This window comes from Mus caroli, unplaced genomic scaffold (genome assembly GCF_978045245.1).
Source record: "Mus caroli unplaced genomic scaffold, Mus_caroli_1 scaffold_1, whole genome shotgun sequence".
In the NCBI taxonomy this organism is placed as follows: Eukaryota; Metazoa; Chordata; class Mammalia; order Rodentia; family Muridae; genus Mus; species Mus caroli.
The window spans coordinates 62,209,806-62,232,644 of record NW_028227256.1 but is presented as its reverse complement, the minus strand read 5'-3'; the positions used below and the strand labels follow the sequence as shown (position 1 = coordinate 62,232,644).

At 41.3% G+C, this 22,839-nt stretch overlaps 1 protein-coding gene across 1 annotated transcript in view; it reads right to left on the bottom strand.

The window, feature by feature from the left end:
- Positions 1-22,839, bottom strand: part of Pth2r (parathyroid hormone 2 receptor) — an 82,458-nt gene that overhangs the window by 24,298 nt on the left and 35,321 nt on the right. The window contains exons 7-9 of the mRNA XM_021168416.2: positions 21,978-22,131; positions 17,844-17,904; positions 8,583-8,646 (exon numbers count right to left, since the gene is read on the bottom strand). Coding sequence (XP_021024075.1) covers positions 8,583-8,646; positions 17,844-17,904; positions 21,978-22,131 — 279 coding nt within the window. The remainder of the gene's footprint in view (positions 1-8,582; positions 8,647-17,843; positions 17,905-21,977; positions 22,132-22,839) is intronic.

Here is a 22,839-nt window from a genome sequence, read left to right as displayed (position 1 = left end):
ATTCCTAGAAAACTACAAAAAGCTTCCAATCACAGGTTGCTGAACTTTGACCTCCCTCAGTTACAAGAGCAGCATGGTTTATGATTTCCTCCCTTAGGTCTCAGGAACAAACATGGAGACTAGAGTGTCTCCTCTTGAAAGCAAAAGGCCTTCAAAATACTGTAAGTGACACCAGAGTCAAACAGGACTGTGTGTTTAAGGTCAATAACCAGCCTCTCTAGGCAGGCACCAGCCTTTCCAAACGAATTCACCTAATATGGCCACATGATGCCTCCAGGATTTTCTCTTCAAAACTCATATTTCAGGCTGAGGATATAGCTTAGTAGAATGTTCAAACAACATACAGAAAGCCCTGGATTCGGTTCCCAGATTCAAATGAACAACAACAACAAAAAAAGTAGGGGAGGGATCAAGATGGCTCAGTGAGTGAAAAGGTTTATTCTGCCTAGTTTGATTATCTGAGTTCAGTTTCAGAATCCACATGATAGACTAGTCCCTCTTGTCTTCTGACCTCCATACAAGCATAGTGTATGTGCACCCTTTGCCTGCCTTCCACATAAATGAATAAATAAATAAATAAATAAATAAATAAATAAATAAATAAATCATAGGGGGTTTCCTTAAGACAAAAATGGGCTTGGTGATTCTATCTATAATCAATCCTTGAGCCCATTGAAATGGAAAGATTTTTCCTAATAATTGCTCAAGGCAGAATTTGGCATGTTTATTGAGTGCACATGAAATGAAGAGGGTCAAAATGCAGGGTATCATCTTTATTTTGTCATGAGACTGTATGACTGACTTAGTCAGAGTTTCTATTCCTGCACAAACATCATGACCAGGAAGCAAGTTTAGAAGGAAGGAGTTTATTCAGTTGACACTTGCATATTGCTGTTCATCACCAAAGTCAGGACTGGAACTCAAGAAGGTCAGGAAGCAGGAGCTGATACAGAGGTCGTGGAGGGATGTTACTTACTGGCTTGTTTCCCCTGGCTTGCTCAGCCTGCTCTCTTATAGAACCTAAGACTGCCAGTGCAGAGATGGTCCCACCCAAAAGGGGCCCTCCCACCCTTGATCACTAATTGAGAAAATGCCCCACAGCTGGATCTCATGGAGGCATTTCCTCAACTGAAGCTCCTTTCTCTGTGATAACTCCAGCCTGTGTCAAGTTGACACACAAAACCAGCCAGTACAATGACCTTTATCTGCAGGACTGTCCTTTCTCTTCCTAGACAGGAAAAAAAAATGTCTCCTGAAACAGACTGGGAATTTCTACATTGTCTGAACTTATTTTGCCTTTCCTTCGTCTCAGTCCTCAAGGACATATACTTTGTATCGGTGCTTGGTCCTTTCAACTACATTGATCCAGTGGCTACTGTACTCCAAGAAACTCTCAAAATGTATTAAGAACATAGGCGTTTAAGAGAGAATGCTGGATCTTAAGACCTCTGGTGAGTGGAACACAGCATCTGCTCCAATCCAATCGTGCGGGACCTGACACTGCATTAGTTAGGGAAGCAGAAAACCCAGCCTGATCAGGGGCACAAGTCCCTTCCAGTCCGGCCAGCACTAGGATAGCTAGGGCGCAGAGTCGGCTGACACCTGCCAGCTACCCACAACACCCGCCACAGGATCTTAAGACCTCTGGGGAGTGGAACACAGCGTCTGCTCCAATCCAATCTCAAGGGACCTGAGACTGCATTAATTAGGGAAGCAGAAAACCTGGCCTGATCAGGGACACAAGTCCCTTCTGGCCCACACCAGCACAGGGGTACCTTGGGCGTGGAGTCTACAGACACCCGTAAGGTATACACAGGACCCTCCACAGGATCTTAAGACCTAGTGAGTGGATCACAACTTCTGCCAGGAAGCAGGTTAGAACACCAGATATCTGGGCACCTTCCCTGCAAGAGGAGAGCCTACATGCAGAGAGTACTCTGAGCACTGAAACTCAGGAGAGAGCTAGTCGCCCAGGTCTGCTGATAGAGGCTAACATAAATACCTGAGGAACAAGATCTAACCAGAGACAACTACAACAACTAACTCCAGAGATTACCAGATGGTGAAAGGCAAACATAGGAATCCTACTAACAGAAACCAAGACCACTCACCATCATCAGAACGCAGCACTCCCACCCCAGCCAGTCCTCGGAACCTGAACACACCCGAAAAAATAGACCCGGTATTAAAAGCATATCTCATGATGATGGTAGAGGACATCAAGAAGGACTTTAATAACTCACAGAAAGAAATACAGGAGAACACTGCTAAACAGGTAGAAGACCTTAAAGAGGAAGCACAAAATTCCCTTAAAGTATTGCAAGAATACACAACCAAACGGGTGATGGAATTGAATAAAACCATCCAAGACCTAAAAAGGGAAGTAGACACTATAAAGAAAACCCAAAGAGAGGCAGCGCTGGAGATAGAAAACCTTGAAAAGAAATCTGGAACTATAGATGCAAGCATCAGCAACAGAATACAAGAGATGGAAGAGAGAATCTCAGGTGCAGAAGATTCCATAGAGAACATCGGCACAACAATCAAAGAAAATACAAAATGCAAAAAGATCCTAACTCAAAACATCCAGGAAATCCAGGACACAATAAGAAGACCAAATCTATGGATAATAGGAGTAGATGAGAATGAAGATTTTCAACTTAAAGGGCCAGCAAATATCTTCAACAAAATTATAGAAGAAAACTTCCCAAACCTAAAGAAAGAGATGCCCATGAACATACAAGAAGCCTACATAACTCCAAATAGACTGGACCAGAAAAGAAATTCCTCCCGACACATAATAATCAGAACAATAAATACACTAAGTAAAGAGAGAATATTAAAAGCAGTAAGGGGAAAAGGTCAAGTAACATATAAAGGCAGGCCTATCAGAATTACACCAGACTTTTCACCAGAGACTATGAAAGCAAGAAGATCCTGGACAGACATTATACAGACACTAAGAGAACACAAATGCCAGCCCAGGCTACTATACCCAGCCAAACTCTCAATTACCATAGATGGAGAAACCAAAGTTTTCCACGACAAAACCATATTCACACATTATCTTTCCGCGTATCCAGCCCTTCAAAGAATAATAACAGAAAAAAACCAATACAAGGACATAAACCACGCCCTAGAAAAAGCAAGAAAGTAATCCCTCAACAAACCAAAAAGAAGACAGCAACAAAAACAGAATGTCAACTCTAAAAACAAAAATAACAGGAAGCAACAATTACTTTTCCTTAATATCTCTTAATATTAATGGACTCAATTCCCCAATAAAAAGACATAGACTAACAGACTGGCTACACAAACAGGACCCAACATTCTGCTGCTTAACAGGAAACCCATCTCAGGGAAAAAGACAAACACTAACTCAGAGTAAAAGGCTAGAAAACAATTTTCCAAGCAAATGGTCTGAAGAAACAAGCTGGAGTAGCCATTCTAATATTGAATAAAATTGACTTCCAACCCAAAGTTATCAAAAAAGACAAGGAGGGACACTTCATACTCATCAAAGGTAAAATCCTCCAAGAGGAACTATCAATTCTGAATATCTATGCTCCAAATGCAAGGGCAGCCACATTCATTAAAGACACTTTAGTAAAGCTCAAAGCACACATTGCACCTCACACAATAATAGTGGGAGACTTCAACACACCACTTTCATCAATGGACAGATCATGGAAACAGAAACTAAACAGGGACACAGTGAAACTAACAGATGTGATGAAACAAATGGACTTAACAGATATCTACAGAACATTTTATCCTAAAACAAAAGGATATACGTTCTTCTCAGCACCTCACAGGACCTTCTCCAAAATTGACCATATAATTGGTCACAAAACAGGCCTCAACAGATAAAAAAAATATTGAAATTGTCCCATGTATCCTATCAGACCACCATGGACTAAGAATGATCTCCAATAACAACATAAATAATGGAAAGCCAACATTCACGTGGAAACTGAACAACACTCTTCCCAATGATACCTTGGTCAAGGAAGGAATAAAGAAAGAAATTAAAAGACTTTTTAGAGTTTAATGAAAATGAAAACACAACATACCCAAACCTATTGGACACAATGAAAGCAATTCTAAGAGGGAAACTCATAGCCGGGGCCTAACAAACACAGAAGTGGATGCTCACAGTCAGCTATTGTATGGAATACAAGGCCCCCAATGGAGGAGCTAGAGAAAATACCCAAGGAGCTAAAGGGATCTGCAACCCTATAGGTGGAACAACATTATGAACTAACCAGTACCCTGGAGCTCTTGACTCTAGCTGCATATGTATCAAAAGATGGCCTAGTCGGCCATCACTGGAAAGAGAGGCCCATTGGACTTGCAAACTTTATATGCCCCAGTACAGGGGAACGCCAGGGCCAAAAAGTGGGAATGGGTGGGTAGGGGGTGGGGGTGAGGGTATGGGGGACTTTTGGGATAGCATTGGAAATGTAATTGAGGAAAATATGTAATAAAAAATATTTAAAATTTTTTAAAAATTAAAAAAAAAAATAAAAAGAGAGAGAGGGAGAGAGAAAATGCTCTACTTATTCACATATACCATGCAGCTTAGTGGGCAAGGTAGGCAGTCTATGAATATTGAGACGCCTTTCATTTCTTTCAGATTTGGGGCTATCCCGAAGGTCTCCTTGAAGATGGGACATTCCAAGGAAGCAAGAGAAAAACATCTTAGCCCTCCAAGGGTTAAGAAAGACAGGTGAAACCGATCAGCATCAGCAGAGGTGGACAAGATAAGGTAACTAGCTGTGTAAAGAAATGTGAGTATGCAAGGCAGCATCCTCTCTACCTACTAAGAGATGCTGGGTTCTGGAGCTCATCAGGCAATGATGTAGACCCTCACATTAGAATCTCAGCTCTCCCCACTTAGCTTAGCAGCCTGGTCCATTGTCTCATTCAGAGTTATTGTAAACTGCCTGGGCCTGTAACCAGCACATGGTGAGCACTGTGTCATATCTGTTACCATTCTCTGGGTCCTCTCTGGTTTCATGACACAGAATCACTTAGAGAGAGAAAGAAGGACCACTCTCTGAAAACCATGAGGGAAACTCTGGTCTAACTCTTCCTTTTACAGGTTAGAGAATATGGGATGCCTGGCACAGAAATCCCCAAAGAGTCTGGAATCCCAGGAGAAAAATATGGAGGAGATTTCCCTAGGAGTCTCTGAAAGATGGTTTTGCATTAGAACTAACTGGAGGACTTCTGCTAGGAGTAAAGATATGAACAAATAAAAGTCAGAGGCTTCATTCTCCATGGTGAAAATGGAAGAGGGTTTCCTTTCCTCTTTGTTCTCATACCACTTACCTAAGAAGATGTTGAAATACCTCCTCATCTGTTTGAAATATAAGGTAGGTCTTTTATCATACTGAAGACCCAAGGAGGAGGGCAGTGAGCAGAATGTAAAGTGAATAAGTAAAATAATAAATAATAATAATAATAATAATAATAATAATAAAATTTTTTAAAGAAAATGCCTAATAGTTTACTATTTTTTACTTCAATTCTAACAATTCTGTAAATAGTTCTTAGACTTAGAATGTCCTTCATTTTTTTTTTTTAGTGAAAAAAATTAAAACAGCTGCTGTATGGATCAGGTGCATTTTGGGACCTAAACTGAAAACACAAAAGTAATAAGAAAGACACTGTCATCCCTAAAGAAGACAAGTAAGACATGAAGAAGCAAACCCTCAGAGAAGAAGCTAGAAATATGGACAAGACAAAGGTTGCCAATGAGATGTGCAGAGAGCAGATGGGAAAAGAGAAATCGTAGCAGAGACCAGCAGGCCCTTAGTGCAGTCAACGGCTCCCTTCAGGTTACAGATGCTGTCTCAGAGACATGCTGTAGCTCCGGTTGTTGCTGGAGTGACAGAGCATCATTTAGTTTACTTGTAAAAGGAAAGAATTATTGAAGTCACTCATTTCTTTATTCTGACACAGGTTTTAAACTTTGGAGACACAGGTCTTGTTTGTCAACATGATGGTAAAATACAAACTGCCTTCCTGAACCCATCCCTGCACTGTTTTGTTTCCCAATCTAGACATCCACATCCTTCTGTGAGGGTTCTTTATGATCTACACTCTTGTCCTTCTACCAGTTTTCCTATAAGCAAAATAAACTCCTACTGATTGTCTAGAAGAAACCAGATATGTCAACAACAGCTCATCTGAATTCAGTACAGTCACAGGCTGGGAAAGTGAGTAACACTTGTCAGGAAAGAGAAGGGGACATGGGAGCAAGAAGGATGGAAATGGGGGAAGGAGGGACAAAATATAAACATGATCAAAGGAAGGCAGAGTAACTGGGCTTTTTAGTTACTTTCTAGTATGTTAGTATCTATCTAGCATTTGTGTTTTTAAGATGTGTACCATCTTGTATTACATACAAGAACACCAGGAGAACTTTAGCTAGCATAATCTTCATCAAACCACAGAAAAGCTGATGCCATAAAGTCTCTCATTTTCACTTTTCAGTGAAAACTAAGCATTTTAGTGAGTCTTCTTGTCCCAGCTGTATAAATTTATTTTCCACTGCATCCCAGTCGCAGTACACAGTAGAGACATTCAAACACATAGGTCTCATGCAGAACATGCAAACTCTAGCCTTTTTCCACTGTTACCTAGTAGACAGGGTCTTGTAGGGCATCTCTTTCTGAGGAATGGACCAGTCTCCACAGAGCAAGGATGAAAAACAGAGATTTCCCACAATGCTTTATGGAGGTTCCCACTATACTCTTCTTCTTCTGCTCCACCATTCTGCCCTCTCCTCCTTGCTACCTCGGTTTATTGATAGGTGTTGAGAACATTAACTACAGATGCAATTGATGAAAAAGGAGCTGTAATGTGGGGCCTTAAAACTCTCTGTATGTGTAAATACTCACAACATCCTGAAGACCCAGTTATACCGTTCTTAGGCACATACCCAAAAGATGCCCTACTATGCCACAGGGGCACGTGTTCTGCTATGTTCATAATGGCCTTATTTGTGATAGCCAGAACCTGGAAACAACCCAGATGTTCCACAACAGAAGAATGGATACATAAAATGTGGTTCATTTTTATAATGCACTATACTGCTCAGCTATTAAGAACAAGGACATCATGAGTTTTGCAGGCAAATGGATGGAACTAGAAAATATCATCCTGAATGAGGTAACTCAGACCCAAAAGGACATGCATGGTATGTACTCACTAATAAGTGAATATTAGCGCCCCCCCCCCAAAAAATGTACAGAATACCCAGGATACAATCCACAGAACTCAAAAAGGTTAACAAGCTGAAGGGCCCAAGTGAGGACACCTCAATCCCACTTAGGAGGGAGAAGAAAGCAATCACAGGAGGGAAGAAGTGGGGAAGGACCTGAGTGGGAAAGGGGACAAGGAGAGGAAGAGGTGAACATGATCAGGTATTGGGTGAGGGGAACAGGACTAAATCCCTGAGGGCCAGCAGAAAGAACAGAAACAGATAACCTGGGGATGTAGGAGATGGGGGACCCTCCAGAATGTACCAGAACCAGTGAGGTGAAAAACTCTCAGGACTCAAATGGAGAGACCCTAGATGAAATGCCCTACGGAGTTGTAGAGCTCACCTCCAACAGAAAGACAGGGCAACAAGTGAAGGATGGGGTTGCCATCCCACAGTCAAAAAGTCTCTGAATTGTTCCTGTCTGAAAGAACTGCAGGGATAACAATGGAGATGAGCCTGAGGAAAAGAGGGTCCAGCTGCAGGCCCAAATTGGGATCCAGCTCAAGGGAAGGTTCCAAGGTCTGACACTATTACTAATGTCATGGCTTGCTTACAAAAAGGGGCCTATCATGACTGCCCTCCCAAAGACCCAACAAGCACCTTGAAAGAGTCAGATGCAGATATTTACACCAAACCAATGGACAGAAGCTGCTGACCCCTATGGTTGAATTAGGGAAGAGCTGGAAGAAGCTGAGGAGGAGGGCAACCCTATAAGATCAGCAGTCTCAACTAACCTGGCCCCTGAGATCTCTCAGACACTGAGCCACCAACCAGGCCACATACAGTAGCTGATATGAGGCCCCCCAACACAAATACAGCAGAGGATCTGGACTCAGTCAGAGAAGATGCACCTAACCCTCAAGAGACTGGAGGCCCCAGAAAGTGGGGAGGTTTACCAGGGTGGGGTTGGGGGTGGGAACATCCTTGTAGAGATGGGGCAGTTGAGGAGTTATGGAATGTGGAACAGTCAGAGGGTAGACCAGGAGGGGGATAAAGTCTGGACTGTAAAAAAAAAAGTTTAAATAATCTTTTAAAAGTCATAACATCCATAATTGAGTCTCAGAACTGTCTCCTGGGGTTACCCGGTTACCCTGATTCATAGAACGGCAAGCACTTTCTGCACCAGTCTCAGTGTCAGCCACAAATAAGGGTCTGAACCCCAGCCCTTCGTCTCCTAGCTATCGCAGTACGTATGAAACATCCTCAACCTACTGTACAGTAAAGCAACAAGCAAACTTGCCCAAGTTTTAGTAGCAACTTCATTTGTTCATTTACTATTCATTGAAGCTACACAAACTTTACAACTTACCCCAATAGCAGCTAATATCGGAGCCTGGTAAATCCACCTGTCTCCAGCACTAAGTTCCCAACACCTAAGATGGGAAAAAAAAAAAGAACCTTAATGAATAAATTTGCCAAACTAAATAAATGAGAATCAATGCTAGCCCTTCCTTCTTTTGGAGAAACAAATACAGCTTTAAAATTCTTATTTTGAAATACCCAGACCAGAGGAAACACTATAGGTCCCGATTCCCTTGCTGTGAGAGAGCCTGTATGTAAGTTTTATAACATTAGAGTTACTTCTATACTAGTCAGGTTCAATACCTTGTTTCTAAGACCACAAAAAGACTAGTTAGTCACCTAAGTGTGTCACAGTGGTACTTTGTTTTAATTAGCATTAAAATGAAACATAATAATTTAAAAGTTGTTGGCAAAAAACCTATCCCTTTCAGAATTTAGAGCAATTTTATCTTCTAGCTTATTAGTAAAGAAATACATCAGAATATTGAACACAAATGGTTTTTACCATAGAAATAAAAAGTCAGCTGTCTTTAACCGACTATAACCCATTAGTGTCCTATTGAATCCTGACTGAGTTTTTTGCATTTATTTGTAAATCTTCAGTATTAAGTTTCACGAATATAAATGGTTCATTGATTCCTCATTTGAACCAATTTAGCATCTTCCTCGTTCCTCAATGAATAAGATGTTAAATATTTTGGCAGATATTCATTTCATATTTGTTTATGACCTGTGATTTTATATTTAACTTTTACAGTATAAATAGCATTAATAAAGAAATACCCATAATTTAGTTAGTTGTTACAATTAGTTTCTAATTCCTAACTAGAATTTAGGTAATACTTGGGTAGAGATCAGTATGGGGTGATGAGACAAGGCAGGGTACCCTAAGTGCCTAGAACACTATAGAGGATACAGATGGCCACTAAATGTTTGTTTTCTTCAAATTACATAAAGTCAATTCCAAGTAAGTTTAACTCATTGTGGGAAGCGGGTGAAGCTGCAGGCCCCTTGAAACCCACTTGTTTACTGCCTTGCCCGAGCATGCACAGTGAAGAAGCATGCGTGGGCTGCCTGCCAGGCTGGACTGTTCCTCGTGATCGGGACCTGTCAGCCTATCTGTGAACGACCTGAGCTCGTGCCTGGAGTGTGTGTGAATTCTGATTGGATGAGGTGGGGTGGAGCTAGAAGGAGGTGAGTCAGCACGAGTAGTGAGAAGAGTTTAGCCCTTGTTATGAGAAGGATGTAGTAGTAGAAGCTGCTATTGTAAGTGGTAGAAGCTAGCTGTTGTAAAAGAAGCCAGAAGTAGTATGGAGAGAGAGAGAGTTGTAAGAGGAAAAGCTGCAAGAAGGAGTAGAAGTAGAAGCTAGTAGTTGTAAGAGAAGCTGTTGTAGTAGTTGCTGTAAGTAAAGCTGCAAGAAAGAAGGACGGTAGAAGAAGAGACTGCCGGGGAAGAGAACTGTAAGGGGAAATAACCACAAGTAAAAACATTGCTGCCTGAACCCGCCTTGGTGTCTGTGTCATTCGTGTTGCCGCTGGCTTGGAGGACCAGTGACAAATGGTGGCCCGTACGGGAACAGGAAACTCATCACATTGGTCAGCAATGGTAAGTAAAGAAAGTATAGGCCTAAGAAAACTTTAGTAAACAGCGGTAAGGAAAGTTTAGTAAACAGTGGTAAGAAAACTTTGGTAAACAGCGGTAGGAAAAATTTTGGTAAACAGTAGTAAGAAAATTTTGGTAAACAGAGGTAAGGAAATTTTAGTAAACAGCAGTAAGGAAACCTTAGTAAACAGCGGTAGGAAATTTTGGTAAACAGAGGTAAGAAAACCTTAATAAACAGCGGTAGGAAATTTTAGTAAACAGCGGTAAGGAAATTTTGGTAAGCAACGGTATTTAAAGAAAGCACAGGCCTGTAAGGTTCCCAGGAAAAAAGGGACGAAACATTAAGGTTCTCAGGAATAGAGATGAAGCATTAAGGTTCTCAGGTATAGAGATGAAGGTAAGGTTCCCAGGAAGAAAGGGACAAAACATTAAGGATCTCAGGAATAGAGACGAAAGGAATTTCAGCAAGAAGTAAAGAAAGCATAAGCCTGATAGGCTTTTCAGAAAAAAGGGGACTGAGCACTAAGGTTCTCAGGAATAGAGACGAAAGGAATTAAACAATATGGGTTCAACTGCAACTAAAATGACAGTAAAAATGTTAGCCATCTGGATCTTGGTCAGGGCATGGTTGAGGGACACCAGTGGAAAGTAAAATGCTAAGATTGCTTCTCAGGCTAGCCACCAAAAACCTAAACAGCTTAGACAACAAACCAAAGATAAGAAAGAGAAGAAGGAATCTAGCTCTGAAGGGTCTACTAGTGACAGCGACAGGACTGATAGTAACAGTGACGTCTGTAGTTGGATGTTCCACTAGAGGTTGAGGCGCGGTAGGCCGCCCAATCCATCAGCCCCTCCACTGCCTTTCCTCATGAGGGAGACAAAAGGAGAAAGCGTAGTCTTCATGCAAAAGTCTGGAAAAATGTGCCTGCTGTTGTGGGGGCCTTCCCAGTATTTCAGGATATGGCAGGAATGTGTGTAACCTCTGTTCAGTATCAGAATTTTCCAGAGCTGCAAATCTGTCACGTGCAATTGGTGCAATGCTGCTAGGAAATTGGTGTCATGATCTCAACACAAAGATGAAGGAATTGCAAGCATCAATTGTTGCCATGAACAACACCCATGTGGAGATTGCAACTGCAAAGCAATGGCTGGAGATCATTCAGGGAACTGTGAGATTCTTTAAAAATTGGGGAGGGATGGCCTTTTGAGCACTCCTACTGACTGTTGTGTGTGAAAGAATGCTTTGGTGGATGGCACATATGTGAAGGTGGCACAGGGCTGATAAACAAGCCTTAGTGCAGGCTATGGCAGCCTTGGAAGCAGGAACATCCCCCCCCCCCCAGTGTTTGGCTCAACATGCTGGATCAGTGATCAATGATGGGTAAGACCCTCACGTGCGCATACCAACCTAAGACAGGATGGCGAAAGTGAGTTTGTTGCTCCCATGATGGGTAAGGATGTGGCACAGATGGGGGCAACCTAAGACAGATGCTGATCCCAGAGCTTCTAATAAAACTAAAAGGGGGAGATGTGGGAAGTGGGTGTGGCCACAGGCCCCATGAAACCCACTTGTTTACTGCCTTGCCCGAGCATGCACAGTGAAGAAGCATGTGTGGGCTGCCTGCCAGGCTGGACTGTTCCTTGTGATTGGGACCTGTCAGCCTATCTGTGAACGACCTGAGCTCGTGCCTGGAGTGTGTGTGAATTCTGATTGGATGAGGTGGGGTGGAGCTAGAAGGAGGTGAGTCGGCACGAGTAGTGAGGAGTTGTTGTTTAGCCCTTGCCCTAGGTAGAAGCCAATAGTAGTGAAGAGAGTAGTTTTAGCCCTTGCCGTGAGTAGAAGTAGAGTAAGAGAAGCTGTTGTAATAGGAATAGTTTAGCCCTTGCCCTAAGAAGAAGCTGCTGGGGAAGAAAGCTGTAAAAGAAAAAGCCCGAAGTAAAGACGTTGCTGCGTGAACCCGACTTGGTGTCTGTGTCGTTCGTGTTGCTGCCAGCTCAGAGGACCTGCGACACTCATCCTCACCTGGTTTGTACTAGTAAAAGTCATACACGAGATTGAATAGTACAGAGGGGTTTTTATTATATTGTTATACTTGAAAGTTTAATAACACTTGAAGCAACTGTTTTAAACTTACAGACATGTAAACCAAAGGCTTCCATTTCTTTCTACTCAGACAAAACTCAGTATTGATTATTCCAATGATAAGTGGCATAAAGAATTTGGAGAACATAACAACAATTTTTCAAATTTTAGATAATAAACTTATCGAGAAGTTATATTTTATAAATAACTTATAGATGATGAAATGCTATTTGAACAACTTTAAAAGGCAAAACATTTTCAGTCCATACCTAACATCTATATATTTTAAAGCATAGTTTTCATGTACAATTAATACATTATCATCTCAAAATCCATAGAAATCCATAGAAACCAGATACTGAGACAGTTTGACCTTCCCCATATTCTCTCATTTTGTTCAATATGTTAATTTCCAAATGAATATAAACCTCAAAGTCTTACTTTCGCTTATTGCTATATTTTAGATATTAAATTACCCTCCAAAATCCCATATGGATGGTATTACTGGGAGGTGAAAGGATCCCTACAACACAGGGCCTACTGGAAGGAAGTTGAATTGTTAGGAGAATGCCTTTGGGGGATAAATTGGTAGCCTGTATCTTCTTTCTTTCCAGATACCAAAAACTAAATAGCCCCTCTCACTGTGATGGACTAGATAGGCAGGGTATGGACCATGGATCAAAACCTCTTCACAGAGTCTAACATAAATTTTCTCCTATTTTCAACTTGATTGCCTTGAGTATTACGTCACAGTTACAGAAATCTGTGATAACTAATATTGATTATCAGCTTGATATGATCTAGAATCAGCTACAAGACAAACCTCTGGTCATGTCTATGCATTTCTCATTTGGGTGATTGAATTCTGAAGACTCACCCAAATATGAGTGTCACCATTCAACAGGTTGGAGTTCTGAACTGAATAAAAAGGAAAGAGCAAGCATAGACCCACATTCTCAGCATGACCCTTAGACTGTGAAACAAAATAATTGCTGCTTTTTCGGCATTTAGTCACAGAAGCAATAAATGGAACAAAAACATTAACTCACTTATCTCACAAAAATGATGTAATTTATATGCAGGTGTGTAATTATTTTTCTTTTAAATATACCTATGAAAGTGCATAAATAGGCTTCTATATTGCTGCCGAGAGATATCAGTCACAGTTATTCTGTTGCAATACTGTAACTTGCAGACCCACAAGCCCCCACATCAAACTAGCCTGCCTAGTTTGGCCCTGCCTAGCTGAAATCTGTATAGCCAATGAGCTTGGAAGCTTACTAGCATGGAAGTCAAGACACAGAATTGTTATAATTGTACATTGAACATTGAATTAAACATTTACAGAACTATGTACAGGTGTCTCTCCTTCACATTCCTCAATACACAAGAAAGATAAAACACTCTTAACTAAGCTGCACAGACCATGGACCACACTACCCTCAAAAGCTTTCATCAGTAACAAAAGTCTTGTTGTACCAGCTACAAGGCTTTTGGATTCCATACATTTTCATTCCAGTTTTGAGCATTTGATAATATCCTCTTTTTTCCCTCTGTCTCATTGACATTTTACCATCATATCTCCTAACATATGAGATTCAATCACACAATTCTAGTTCTAAAAAAAAAAAAATCACTATATTTGGAAGTAGGACAAAATTGGCTGTCTCTAAACACATAAAAATTGACTTCTACAGGTTAGGGTGTCAAAGTTTCAAATTTTCTTTTTGACATAATAAGAGAGGCAAGTGAGATTTCAGACATTTTCAAGAAAATAACTCCTTATTTTAAATTAATTCTTCAATTCCCCATATCATACACAGCTGAGAACTAAATTCTGTTCAGATGTTTTAAAATAGATTTTAACACTCTAAGAAATAACGTTCTGAATGTTGTAGTATCAGGCTCAAAGGTTTGACTAGACAGTAGGAAGTTATACAACAACACTGAAACCTTTATCATCCTAATATAGATATTAAGTGAGTGAATCTTTCTGTCTCTCTCTTTCTCTTTCTCTCTCTCTCTCACTCCCCTTCCCCTTCCCTCTCCCTCCCCACCATATTCAGTAAAAAATAGAGAAGAAAAGAAAGGCTAGGCCTGAAGATTATGAAAATCCTAAAATGTTTTGTTGAGGTCTGACCCCCCCACCCTCAGAATACCTGTATCCACTTTGTTCCGTGCCTGCCAGCTATTTCATAATACTGCTGTAACATGCCTGCCAGTCATTGACATGGAAAAATAATTGACCCAGAACACGTTCCTGTTGATCACATATCCTGTTACATTCTGTTTGTTCTGTATGTCCTGAGTTTTGCTGTTTTTTTTTGTGGGGGGGGTGATACAGGGTTTCTCTGTGTAGCCCTACTGTCCTGGAACTCACTCTGTAGACCAGGCTGGCCTCAAACTCAGAAATCCACCTGCCTCTGCCTCCCAAGTGCTGGGATCAAAGGCGTGCGCCACCACTGCCCAGCTCAAGTTTTGCTAATTTTTTTTTAATATTTTAAGGCATTCTCTCCTACTCCAACTCCACAAAGCTTTATGTAGAACCCATCAAGTTAAAGGTCACTATGAACTGCTATGGTTTGAGTCAGAACTGACCACCAGGCTGAACCTCCTACACTCCTCATGAGCTCATTGTGGCTTTCGTGGCTAATGCTGAAGAATGCTACTATTAAGCCAAAAAGTTATGATTATAATACTCATGCTCTCTTATCTCACTGTTCAAAAATTCCCCTGTTCACCACCTATCACCACCCCTCTTAGCTCACTCAGGACCAATCAGCTTAAAGCTCAGCTGAAAATACTTTGCCTAGTAAGTGAAATGTAATACTGCTCCCCTCCTTGCCTTTTAAACTTTTGAGTCTGTTTTTCCTATAAAAAGCCTTCCCTGAGAACAGACTGGTACCACAATTAGGTTATTCCTTTTTGTGATCCAGATCAATCAGTAATAGAGGGTGCGTTCAATAAACGATCTCTGTCTGGCTGAGATGGTGTTTGTGTGGTTTGTGGGGCGACTCCTGGCCCCTACACGTTTAAGTGAATTTTTGCTGCCTTCTCTACTGCACATCCCACCTTTCCTTCTGAATGATGAAGCTAAAGTAGAAGAAAGAAGTTACAGATCCCCCACTCGCTGGCATCCCTATCTCCTCTAAATGAAGCAAGAACAAAGTAATAAGATACTCTGGTTTTGTTCCTGTTGCTGTGATAAAATGCCCCAGCAAGAAGCAATTAAAGAGGAAGGCATTTGTTGGGCTTACATGTCTAGGTTATAGTTCATCAACAAAGAGAAACCAAGGCAGGAATCGGAGCAGCTATCACATCACATCCATAGTTAGAAAGAAACAAATGGACCCATGTTGCCTGCTTATGTGCTAGGTACTCAGCTAGATTTCTTCTATTTGATATAGTTCAGGACCCCTGCCTAAGGAACTGTGCTGCCCACAGTCATCAGGATCTTCCTATATCAATTAAGGCATTCCTCCATAGACATGCTAATGGGCCAACCTAATTTAAACTGTTGTGCCAGGAAGCATCCATGAACCCCAAAAGACCACCAAAGGGTCAACTGCAATCACACTAGAGTCTTTATTTACAAACTCAACCACCTCTGACATAGCAGAACAGGAGGGTGAAGCTCCAAGACAAACAGGACAAGGCTTTATAGGAAATGGCGGGCAAGTGAGGGAGTTTCAGTCTGGCAAGCATCTAATTGTATGACTGTTGTAATCCAACAGGTGTGTGCTTTGAAGCAAAGCCATGAACGGTCTGAAACAGACAGATTAATCTTTGATTGACTGTTGCTAAGCAGTAGCTAGGGAGTCATGGGGTCCTTCCTGGTACTTGAGTATAGCCTGGGTTCAGCTATAGGTCAAGTGTCTCTTAAGATAGAGGCCAGTCCCACGAAGGAGTGGGTTTGGCATCTCAAAACAATTCCTCAGTGAGAGCTCTCTTCACTGAAAGTTAGAGCAAGTTGGTGTTTAAAACTAACCATATCTGGTAGCTTATGAAGTATTGCTGGTTTTGTAAGTAAATAGAACCAGAGGTGGAGGGAGGGGAGCACCTTGGAGGGAGAAAGAAGGGGGTGAGGGGAGGGGCATATCAGGCACTGGAGGGGACAGGAGAGAGGTGCAGAGGGTCAGGAAATCAAATAAAAATAGGTAGCATGGGGGGATGAGGAGCCGGGGATAGCCACTGGAGGGTTCCAGACACCAGGGAAATGAGAGGTTCCCAGGACCCAATGGGGATGATTTTAGCAGAGAAGGGGAGATAGAACCTATAGAGACCACCTCCAGGATATAGGCACAACCCTGGTGGTGGGATGGGGCCACACACCCATCTCAAAGTTTTTAACCCAGAAATGATTCTGTCCAAAGAAAGAACAGGGGGAAAAAATGGGGCAGAGACTGAAGGAAGGGCCATCCGGGGACTGCCCCACTTGGGGATCCATCCTGTCTGCAGACACCAAACCATTGCCAAGAGGCGCTTTTTGACAGGAACCTGGTATGACTGCTCCTTGGGGAGGTTCCGCCAGCAACTGACAATTAAGATGTGTGGAGCCAACCATCAGACTGAGCTCAGGGACTCTTGTTGGGCAGGTGGCAGAAGGACTGGAGGAGCGGAGGGGGATTGCAACCCCATAGGAATAACAACATCAGCTGGCCGGGCCACCTAATGCTCCCAGGGACTAGACCACCAACCTATAAGTATACAGGGAGGGGATCCATGGCTCCAGATACATAAGTAGCAAAGAATAGCCTTGTCTGACATCAGTGGGAGGGGAGGCCCTTGGTCCTGTGAAGGTTTGATGCCCCAGCATAGGGGGATGCTGGAGGGGTTGGGTGCAAGAGGGTGGGTGATTGAGCACCTTCATAGAGGCAAAGGAGGAGAAGGAGGGAGGTTGTGGGATGGGGATCTTGTGGAGAGGTAACCAGGAAGTGGGATATCATTTGAGATGTAAATTAACTGAATGACTAAATTTTTTTAAAGGTGTATTTTAGTGTTAGACTGAGTGTCTAGAAAGTAGAAAGCCCTAGGTTCAAGTCTCAGCCACATACACACACACACACACACACACACACACACACAAAATGCAAACTCCGAAGTTGAGTGTGGAATGTTAAGAATGATGGGCATAAACTTTATATGCCCCAATATAGGGGAATGCCAGGGCCAAAAGAATGGGAATGGGTGGGTAGGGAAGTGGGGGGCGCTATGGGGGACTTTTGGGATAGCATTGGAAATGTAATTGAGGAAAATATGTAATAAAAAAATATTAAAAATTAAAAAAAAGAATGATGGGCATAGACATGTTTTGGTTATCATAGTTTTTAAATCGATTATATCGTTCATAAAATTCAGTAACTTAATCCAGTCTGTGAGCCTTTCTGTCCTCTAAACCTAGGAGCTAAACTGGTTCCAGCTTCGGGGCAACATGTGAGCCTCTACCACTGCATTCAGGCAACTTCACCTGACTTCCGCAAAGGATCACAGCATCAGCAAGAGCAGCCAAGTCAAAGTCGGAGTCCACAGAAACCCGGAGTCCTCAGGAACCCCACCCCCACCCCACTTTGATTTCCACTAACCTGGTATCCGCCAGAGTGGCTCGTGCCACTGCCCAGGCCACAACAAATACCGCTGGAAATCCTGAAAACAGAAAAAGATTTAAAGCCCATACTTACTTTCAGATCAAAGACTGTTTTGTTTGCTTGTTGTTTTTCCCCTCAGGTGGCTATAATATTAGCACTTAAGCGAGGAAAATAGATACACAAAACAATATTGTTTTCAATAAGAAACGTGGACCTAATGCCCTCTTATTAGTTTGAGAAACGAGTGGCAGTCTAAAGGACAAATTGTCCCCGGAAGTCTGAGGGTGATGATGTTTCATCAAGTTTTCCTGGCATGGGTGGAAGAGGAAACCACATTCGGAGGAGACTGAAATATGCAGAGCCATAACCATACAGAGGGTGTACCACTCTGACTAGCCACACGGAGGCCTGCTCTCAAGGAACGCGGCCACAAGGACGAGAAAATCTGGAAGAAGCTGTGGTCTTAAAACCATTACAACTGTTCAATCAACAGTACATTTAGAACACTTCCACATTCTAAAAGCGGGAGAGGAAGATACTGAAGCTTCTGATGTCAGGAAGTTCAGAAAGAGTTTGTCCTTTCTTGGCTCTAAGTACGACTCCAAACAGAAGCATCTGTCCACACTCAAGGGGCTGAACTGACCCCTCACAAAACAGGTAGTAAGTGTAAAGTGAGTCGGGTATCCTTGGCCCACTCTTTTTCTTCCTCTCTCAACATCTGCTCTCTCTTACATAACATACTCTGCAACACCGTATCACTTGCCGTCGAGCCTGCACCGGAAGCAGACGCTCCCAGACCTCCAGAATTGTTTACTTGCTTCCATTTATTCTTTATCCAGCTTCAGCTACTTCGCTATAGCGACACAACATGAACTAAAGTAGGGATGTTCACAAATACTTCCATATTTAATTTACCACCAAATGAACAATTGAAAACGATTGGCTAAACTGAGGTCACATTATATACAGGTGACACGTTATATACAGGTAATGAAGTGTTTATACCTGCCGATGATCTAAAAAAAAAAAAAAAACAGGATGCGACATTTTTCTACATTGAAAAGATGGCAACAGGTCCATGACCAGATGAAATAACCAGAATAAGTACTTTATATATTAATAAACAGACACTGGCACCTCTTCTGACAGCTGAAGATTAAATATATAAATGTTAAGTATCATACTCATAATGATGAAAACCAAAACTAAGACCTTTTAAATTAAAAATTTAAATATAGAAAGATATGTAGATGAGAGAATGAGTGGAAAGAAGAATGAACTATCTGAGGGGAAACTGAGGCAAGGCTGTGTGGGGTTAAAAGAGAAAAAAGTTGTTACTTATGTTTACCCCTCTCTGCATTGTTTATAAAGATTTATTTTTAACTATGTGAACATGTGTGCATAAAGGTGTAAGCTATGCATGTGTGTGTGTACATGCAGAGGCCAGAGCCATTGGATCCCTATGAGATGGAGTCACAGGCTGCTGTGAGACACCTGGTATGCATATTAGGAATTGAACCCAGGTCCTCGGGAAGAAGGATTTGAGCTCTTAACTGCTGGTCAGTCTCCAGCCCCCTTTCTACATCTTTGTAATTAAACTCAGTATAAAAGCAATCACTTTAATATTTATCTGATCTAATACTAGATTTTAAAAATGACACTCTGGTAAGCCTTGGTTCCTCTTCAGATTAAAACTTTCCTTTGGAGTGTTTAAAATTAGTTTTGGGGTTTTGGTTTTTTTTGTTTGTTTGTTTGTTTTGGTTTTGGGTTTTTTTTTGTTTTTTGTTTTTTTGGTTTTTATTTTTTTGGTTTTTTTTTTTTTTTTTTTTGAGACAGGGTTTCTCTGTGTAGCTCTGGCTGTCCTGGAACTTACTTTGTAGACCAGACTGGCCTCAAACTCAGAAATCTGCCTGCCTCTGCCTCCTGAGTGCTGGGATTAAAGGCATGCGCCACCACACCCAGCTTTAAAATTAGTATTTTAAAAATGAATGTATATAGAGTAGCCCAATATCACTACAACACGAGTGCTAGGTTTCTGAGTACTCGCCTAGCTGAGGAGAGTTTAAAGTCATAATTGGCCTAAATGAGCAATAAACAAAAAGCAACCAAGTTCCCTTCTACAATAAACCCAATAAATCATGCCATTGAAAGGAGATGTGCAATTGGGTTCTCTGTGAAGTATTTCCATGACATGCAAAGCCACAGTCATGTTTTCAAGTATTGAAGAATAGATTTGTTAAAAATAAAATTTATCTTGGTTTTTTTTTAATATGAGGACAGCAATCTATTAATCAATATGATGTGGATATGAATATTTCAAGAGTTTTGCTTTAGGAGCCAGGAGTCAGTCTTAGATGGGTATTACTATTCTCTTCACTAAACATGCCTAGAAAAATATTTCTCAACCTATGGGTGGCAACCCCTTAGGGAATCAAACAACCCTTTCACAGGGGTCATATATCAGATGCCCTGCATAGCAAATATTTACATTTTGATCCACAACAGTAGCAAGTATTAGAGTTATGAAGTAGCAATGAAAATCATTTTCTGGTTGGAGGCCATCACAACATGAGGAACTGTATTAAAGGGTTACAGCACTGGGAAAGTTGAGAATCACTGATCTAGAACATCTCTTAAGTCCTGGAGTTGTAAAGAGAGTCCGAGGACATACTAGCTACAGAATTTATTATTGTTGGCATTGTGCAGATGAAATCAACCTAATGTTGAGTAAAAGATGCTCATGTACTGCTGTCTGTGAGGCTCCTATGTACTTTAGTGGATTTAACCCTCCCTTATGAGCTGGAGATCTCAAAAGACCTTGCTTATTGACTGTTGCATCATCCCAATGACAAAATCATTGTGAACAAATTAAGGACGGTTGTAAAAAAAAAAAGTTAGAAACCTACACTTGCATAAAAGAATAGAAGACGCAGGGAACCTTTATCTTGTTTCATTCCTCCAAGGTTTCACGGTGAGGAATTTAACTGAACAAAGGCAGACTGTGCTGAGTGTTTGGAGTTCAAATAAAGAGCTGGTGAGGGGGCCTGAACCTCTTTCTTACCAAGCCATAAGAAAGTAGAGAAAAATGATCAGTGCACAGGATCAATGTAGAAATTCAAAAAGTAAACAAGCAAGCTGCTCCAGGAACAAACATATCCACAAACAACAATTCAAAAATGAGTACAGCATTGCACTTTGTCATTCTAAAGACCTTCAGTGAGTTAACCAAAAGTTTCCTTTTCAGTAATTCACATTTTCTGCTGCCATGACAATTTTTAAGGCAAAATGGGCAAAGGAATGTTCCTGCTTCATTGGGAGGGGAAAAAGAATCAAGTCTTCCAATTTAAACCTGAGACTAAATTGTGCTTTCCTCCTATGCTGGGTTCCTCATAATTCAAACACTAAAGTGGCAGCTTAGGTCTGTCTGCAGCTGTTAAGTCTCCAGACGATTCTCTTTTAACCACCTCTGAGCTTTCCTTACCCTAAAATTTTAACAAGTACACAGAATCGTTTTCTCTGTCTCATGTTGAGATCCTGCCAGGTCCAATAACGGCTTCAGTCCTGGTAAGTCATTTGTGAAATGTGAGCTGAATATCATGTTTTAAATTTACTCTACTGAAAGTAATTTGAATAATCACCATCCAAGAATGGGAAGGCTCTGTAATTAGTTTGTTCCTTTATGTGTTCAATGAAGTCAAAATAGGCTCTTATGACATTCACTCTCATTATCTGACCTAGAAACACAAACCAGAGACACGGCTGTATTGTATAAATTCAAACTTCAAAACTGTTAGGATGAAGTCATTGTCAGAGCAGACCTGGCATAAGGCGTGGGCCTGAAAGGTTTGAACAAGTACAATTAACAAGTCTTTCCAGCTGCCTCCACAGCTAGAATTTGGCCTAGAAACACTAACCACAATTTAAGCTTGAAAAGTTTGCTACTCCTAGAAGAATGATAGAATTGATGTTGGTAAATGATTTCATTAACAGAACAATGAAACAAAAGAAAAATAGTAAGATAAGATGGGTGGGATTCTTTTTTTAAAAATGGCTGAAGGAGGGCTGATGACAGACAGGGCACAGCGTACTCAATCTCATAACCAGGCAAAAGGAAGGGACTTGGGTGCTTACCCCAGCCTATCAAGATGAAGCCCCACAGGTATTTGGTGTCGGAAAAGAAAGACACAAAGATTAAGTTATGCAGGTAGAGCCCTTCCACCAGGATCCAGTAATAGTTTGTAGCCAAGAAATAAATAAACATCACGACAGCGATCTTGCACCCCACCTGTTATGAATGAACCAGAATTGCATTGAATTAGGACATTTTATTGTGCCAGATGCCACTCTGAGACCTCTAAAATATAATTCTTCCACTTACCTTCTGATAATTAAAAATGTCTTACTTCATGAGAACACTAAGAATGTTGAAAAGATCAGAATCAAGTTGTCTTAACATAGGACTTTGCAAACTACCAGACTTGATTTTAAGATAACATATCTTTCTTTTCATCATTACCAAATTTCATAATCTTTTCTTTTTACAAAAATAACATAATCATCAGGAAAAAGCAGAAAGATTAAAAAATGAGGGAAAATATTAGTATTAGTCATGTTTCTATGACAAATTTGTTTCATTCTGGGCTTTTCATATGACTACCCCAGCAAAATAAATTACACCAAATGTTAATGACTGAAGACAGGAAACACTTCCCATCTGAGGGATGATATAAGGCTGACAGCTCTGCTGAGCTCAGGTGAGCTCAGGTGACCAGTGCCAGACTCCCTCAGTTTGCTTTATCAGTACCCTGTCACTTGACTACACAACCTTGGGAAAAACAGATCACAGGTCAGGCCCATATCAAACAACAGGGCATAAAGTCAAAAGGGAAACAGAGCTAGAGACGGCCATTCCCTGAGCCTGTGGAGAAAATCAATCTACTATAATTAAGTGCCAGGTGCCAAATTTGATCATCCCCACCTCCACCTCCACCCC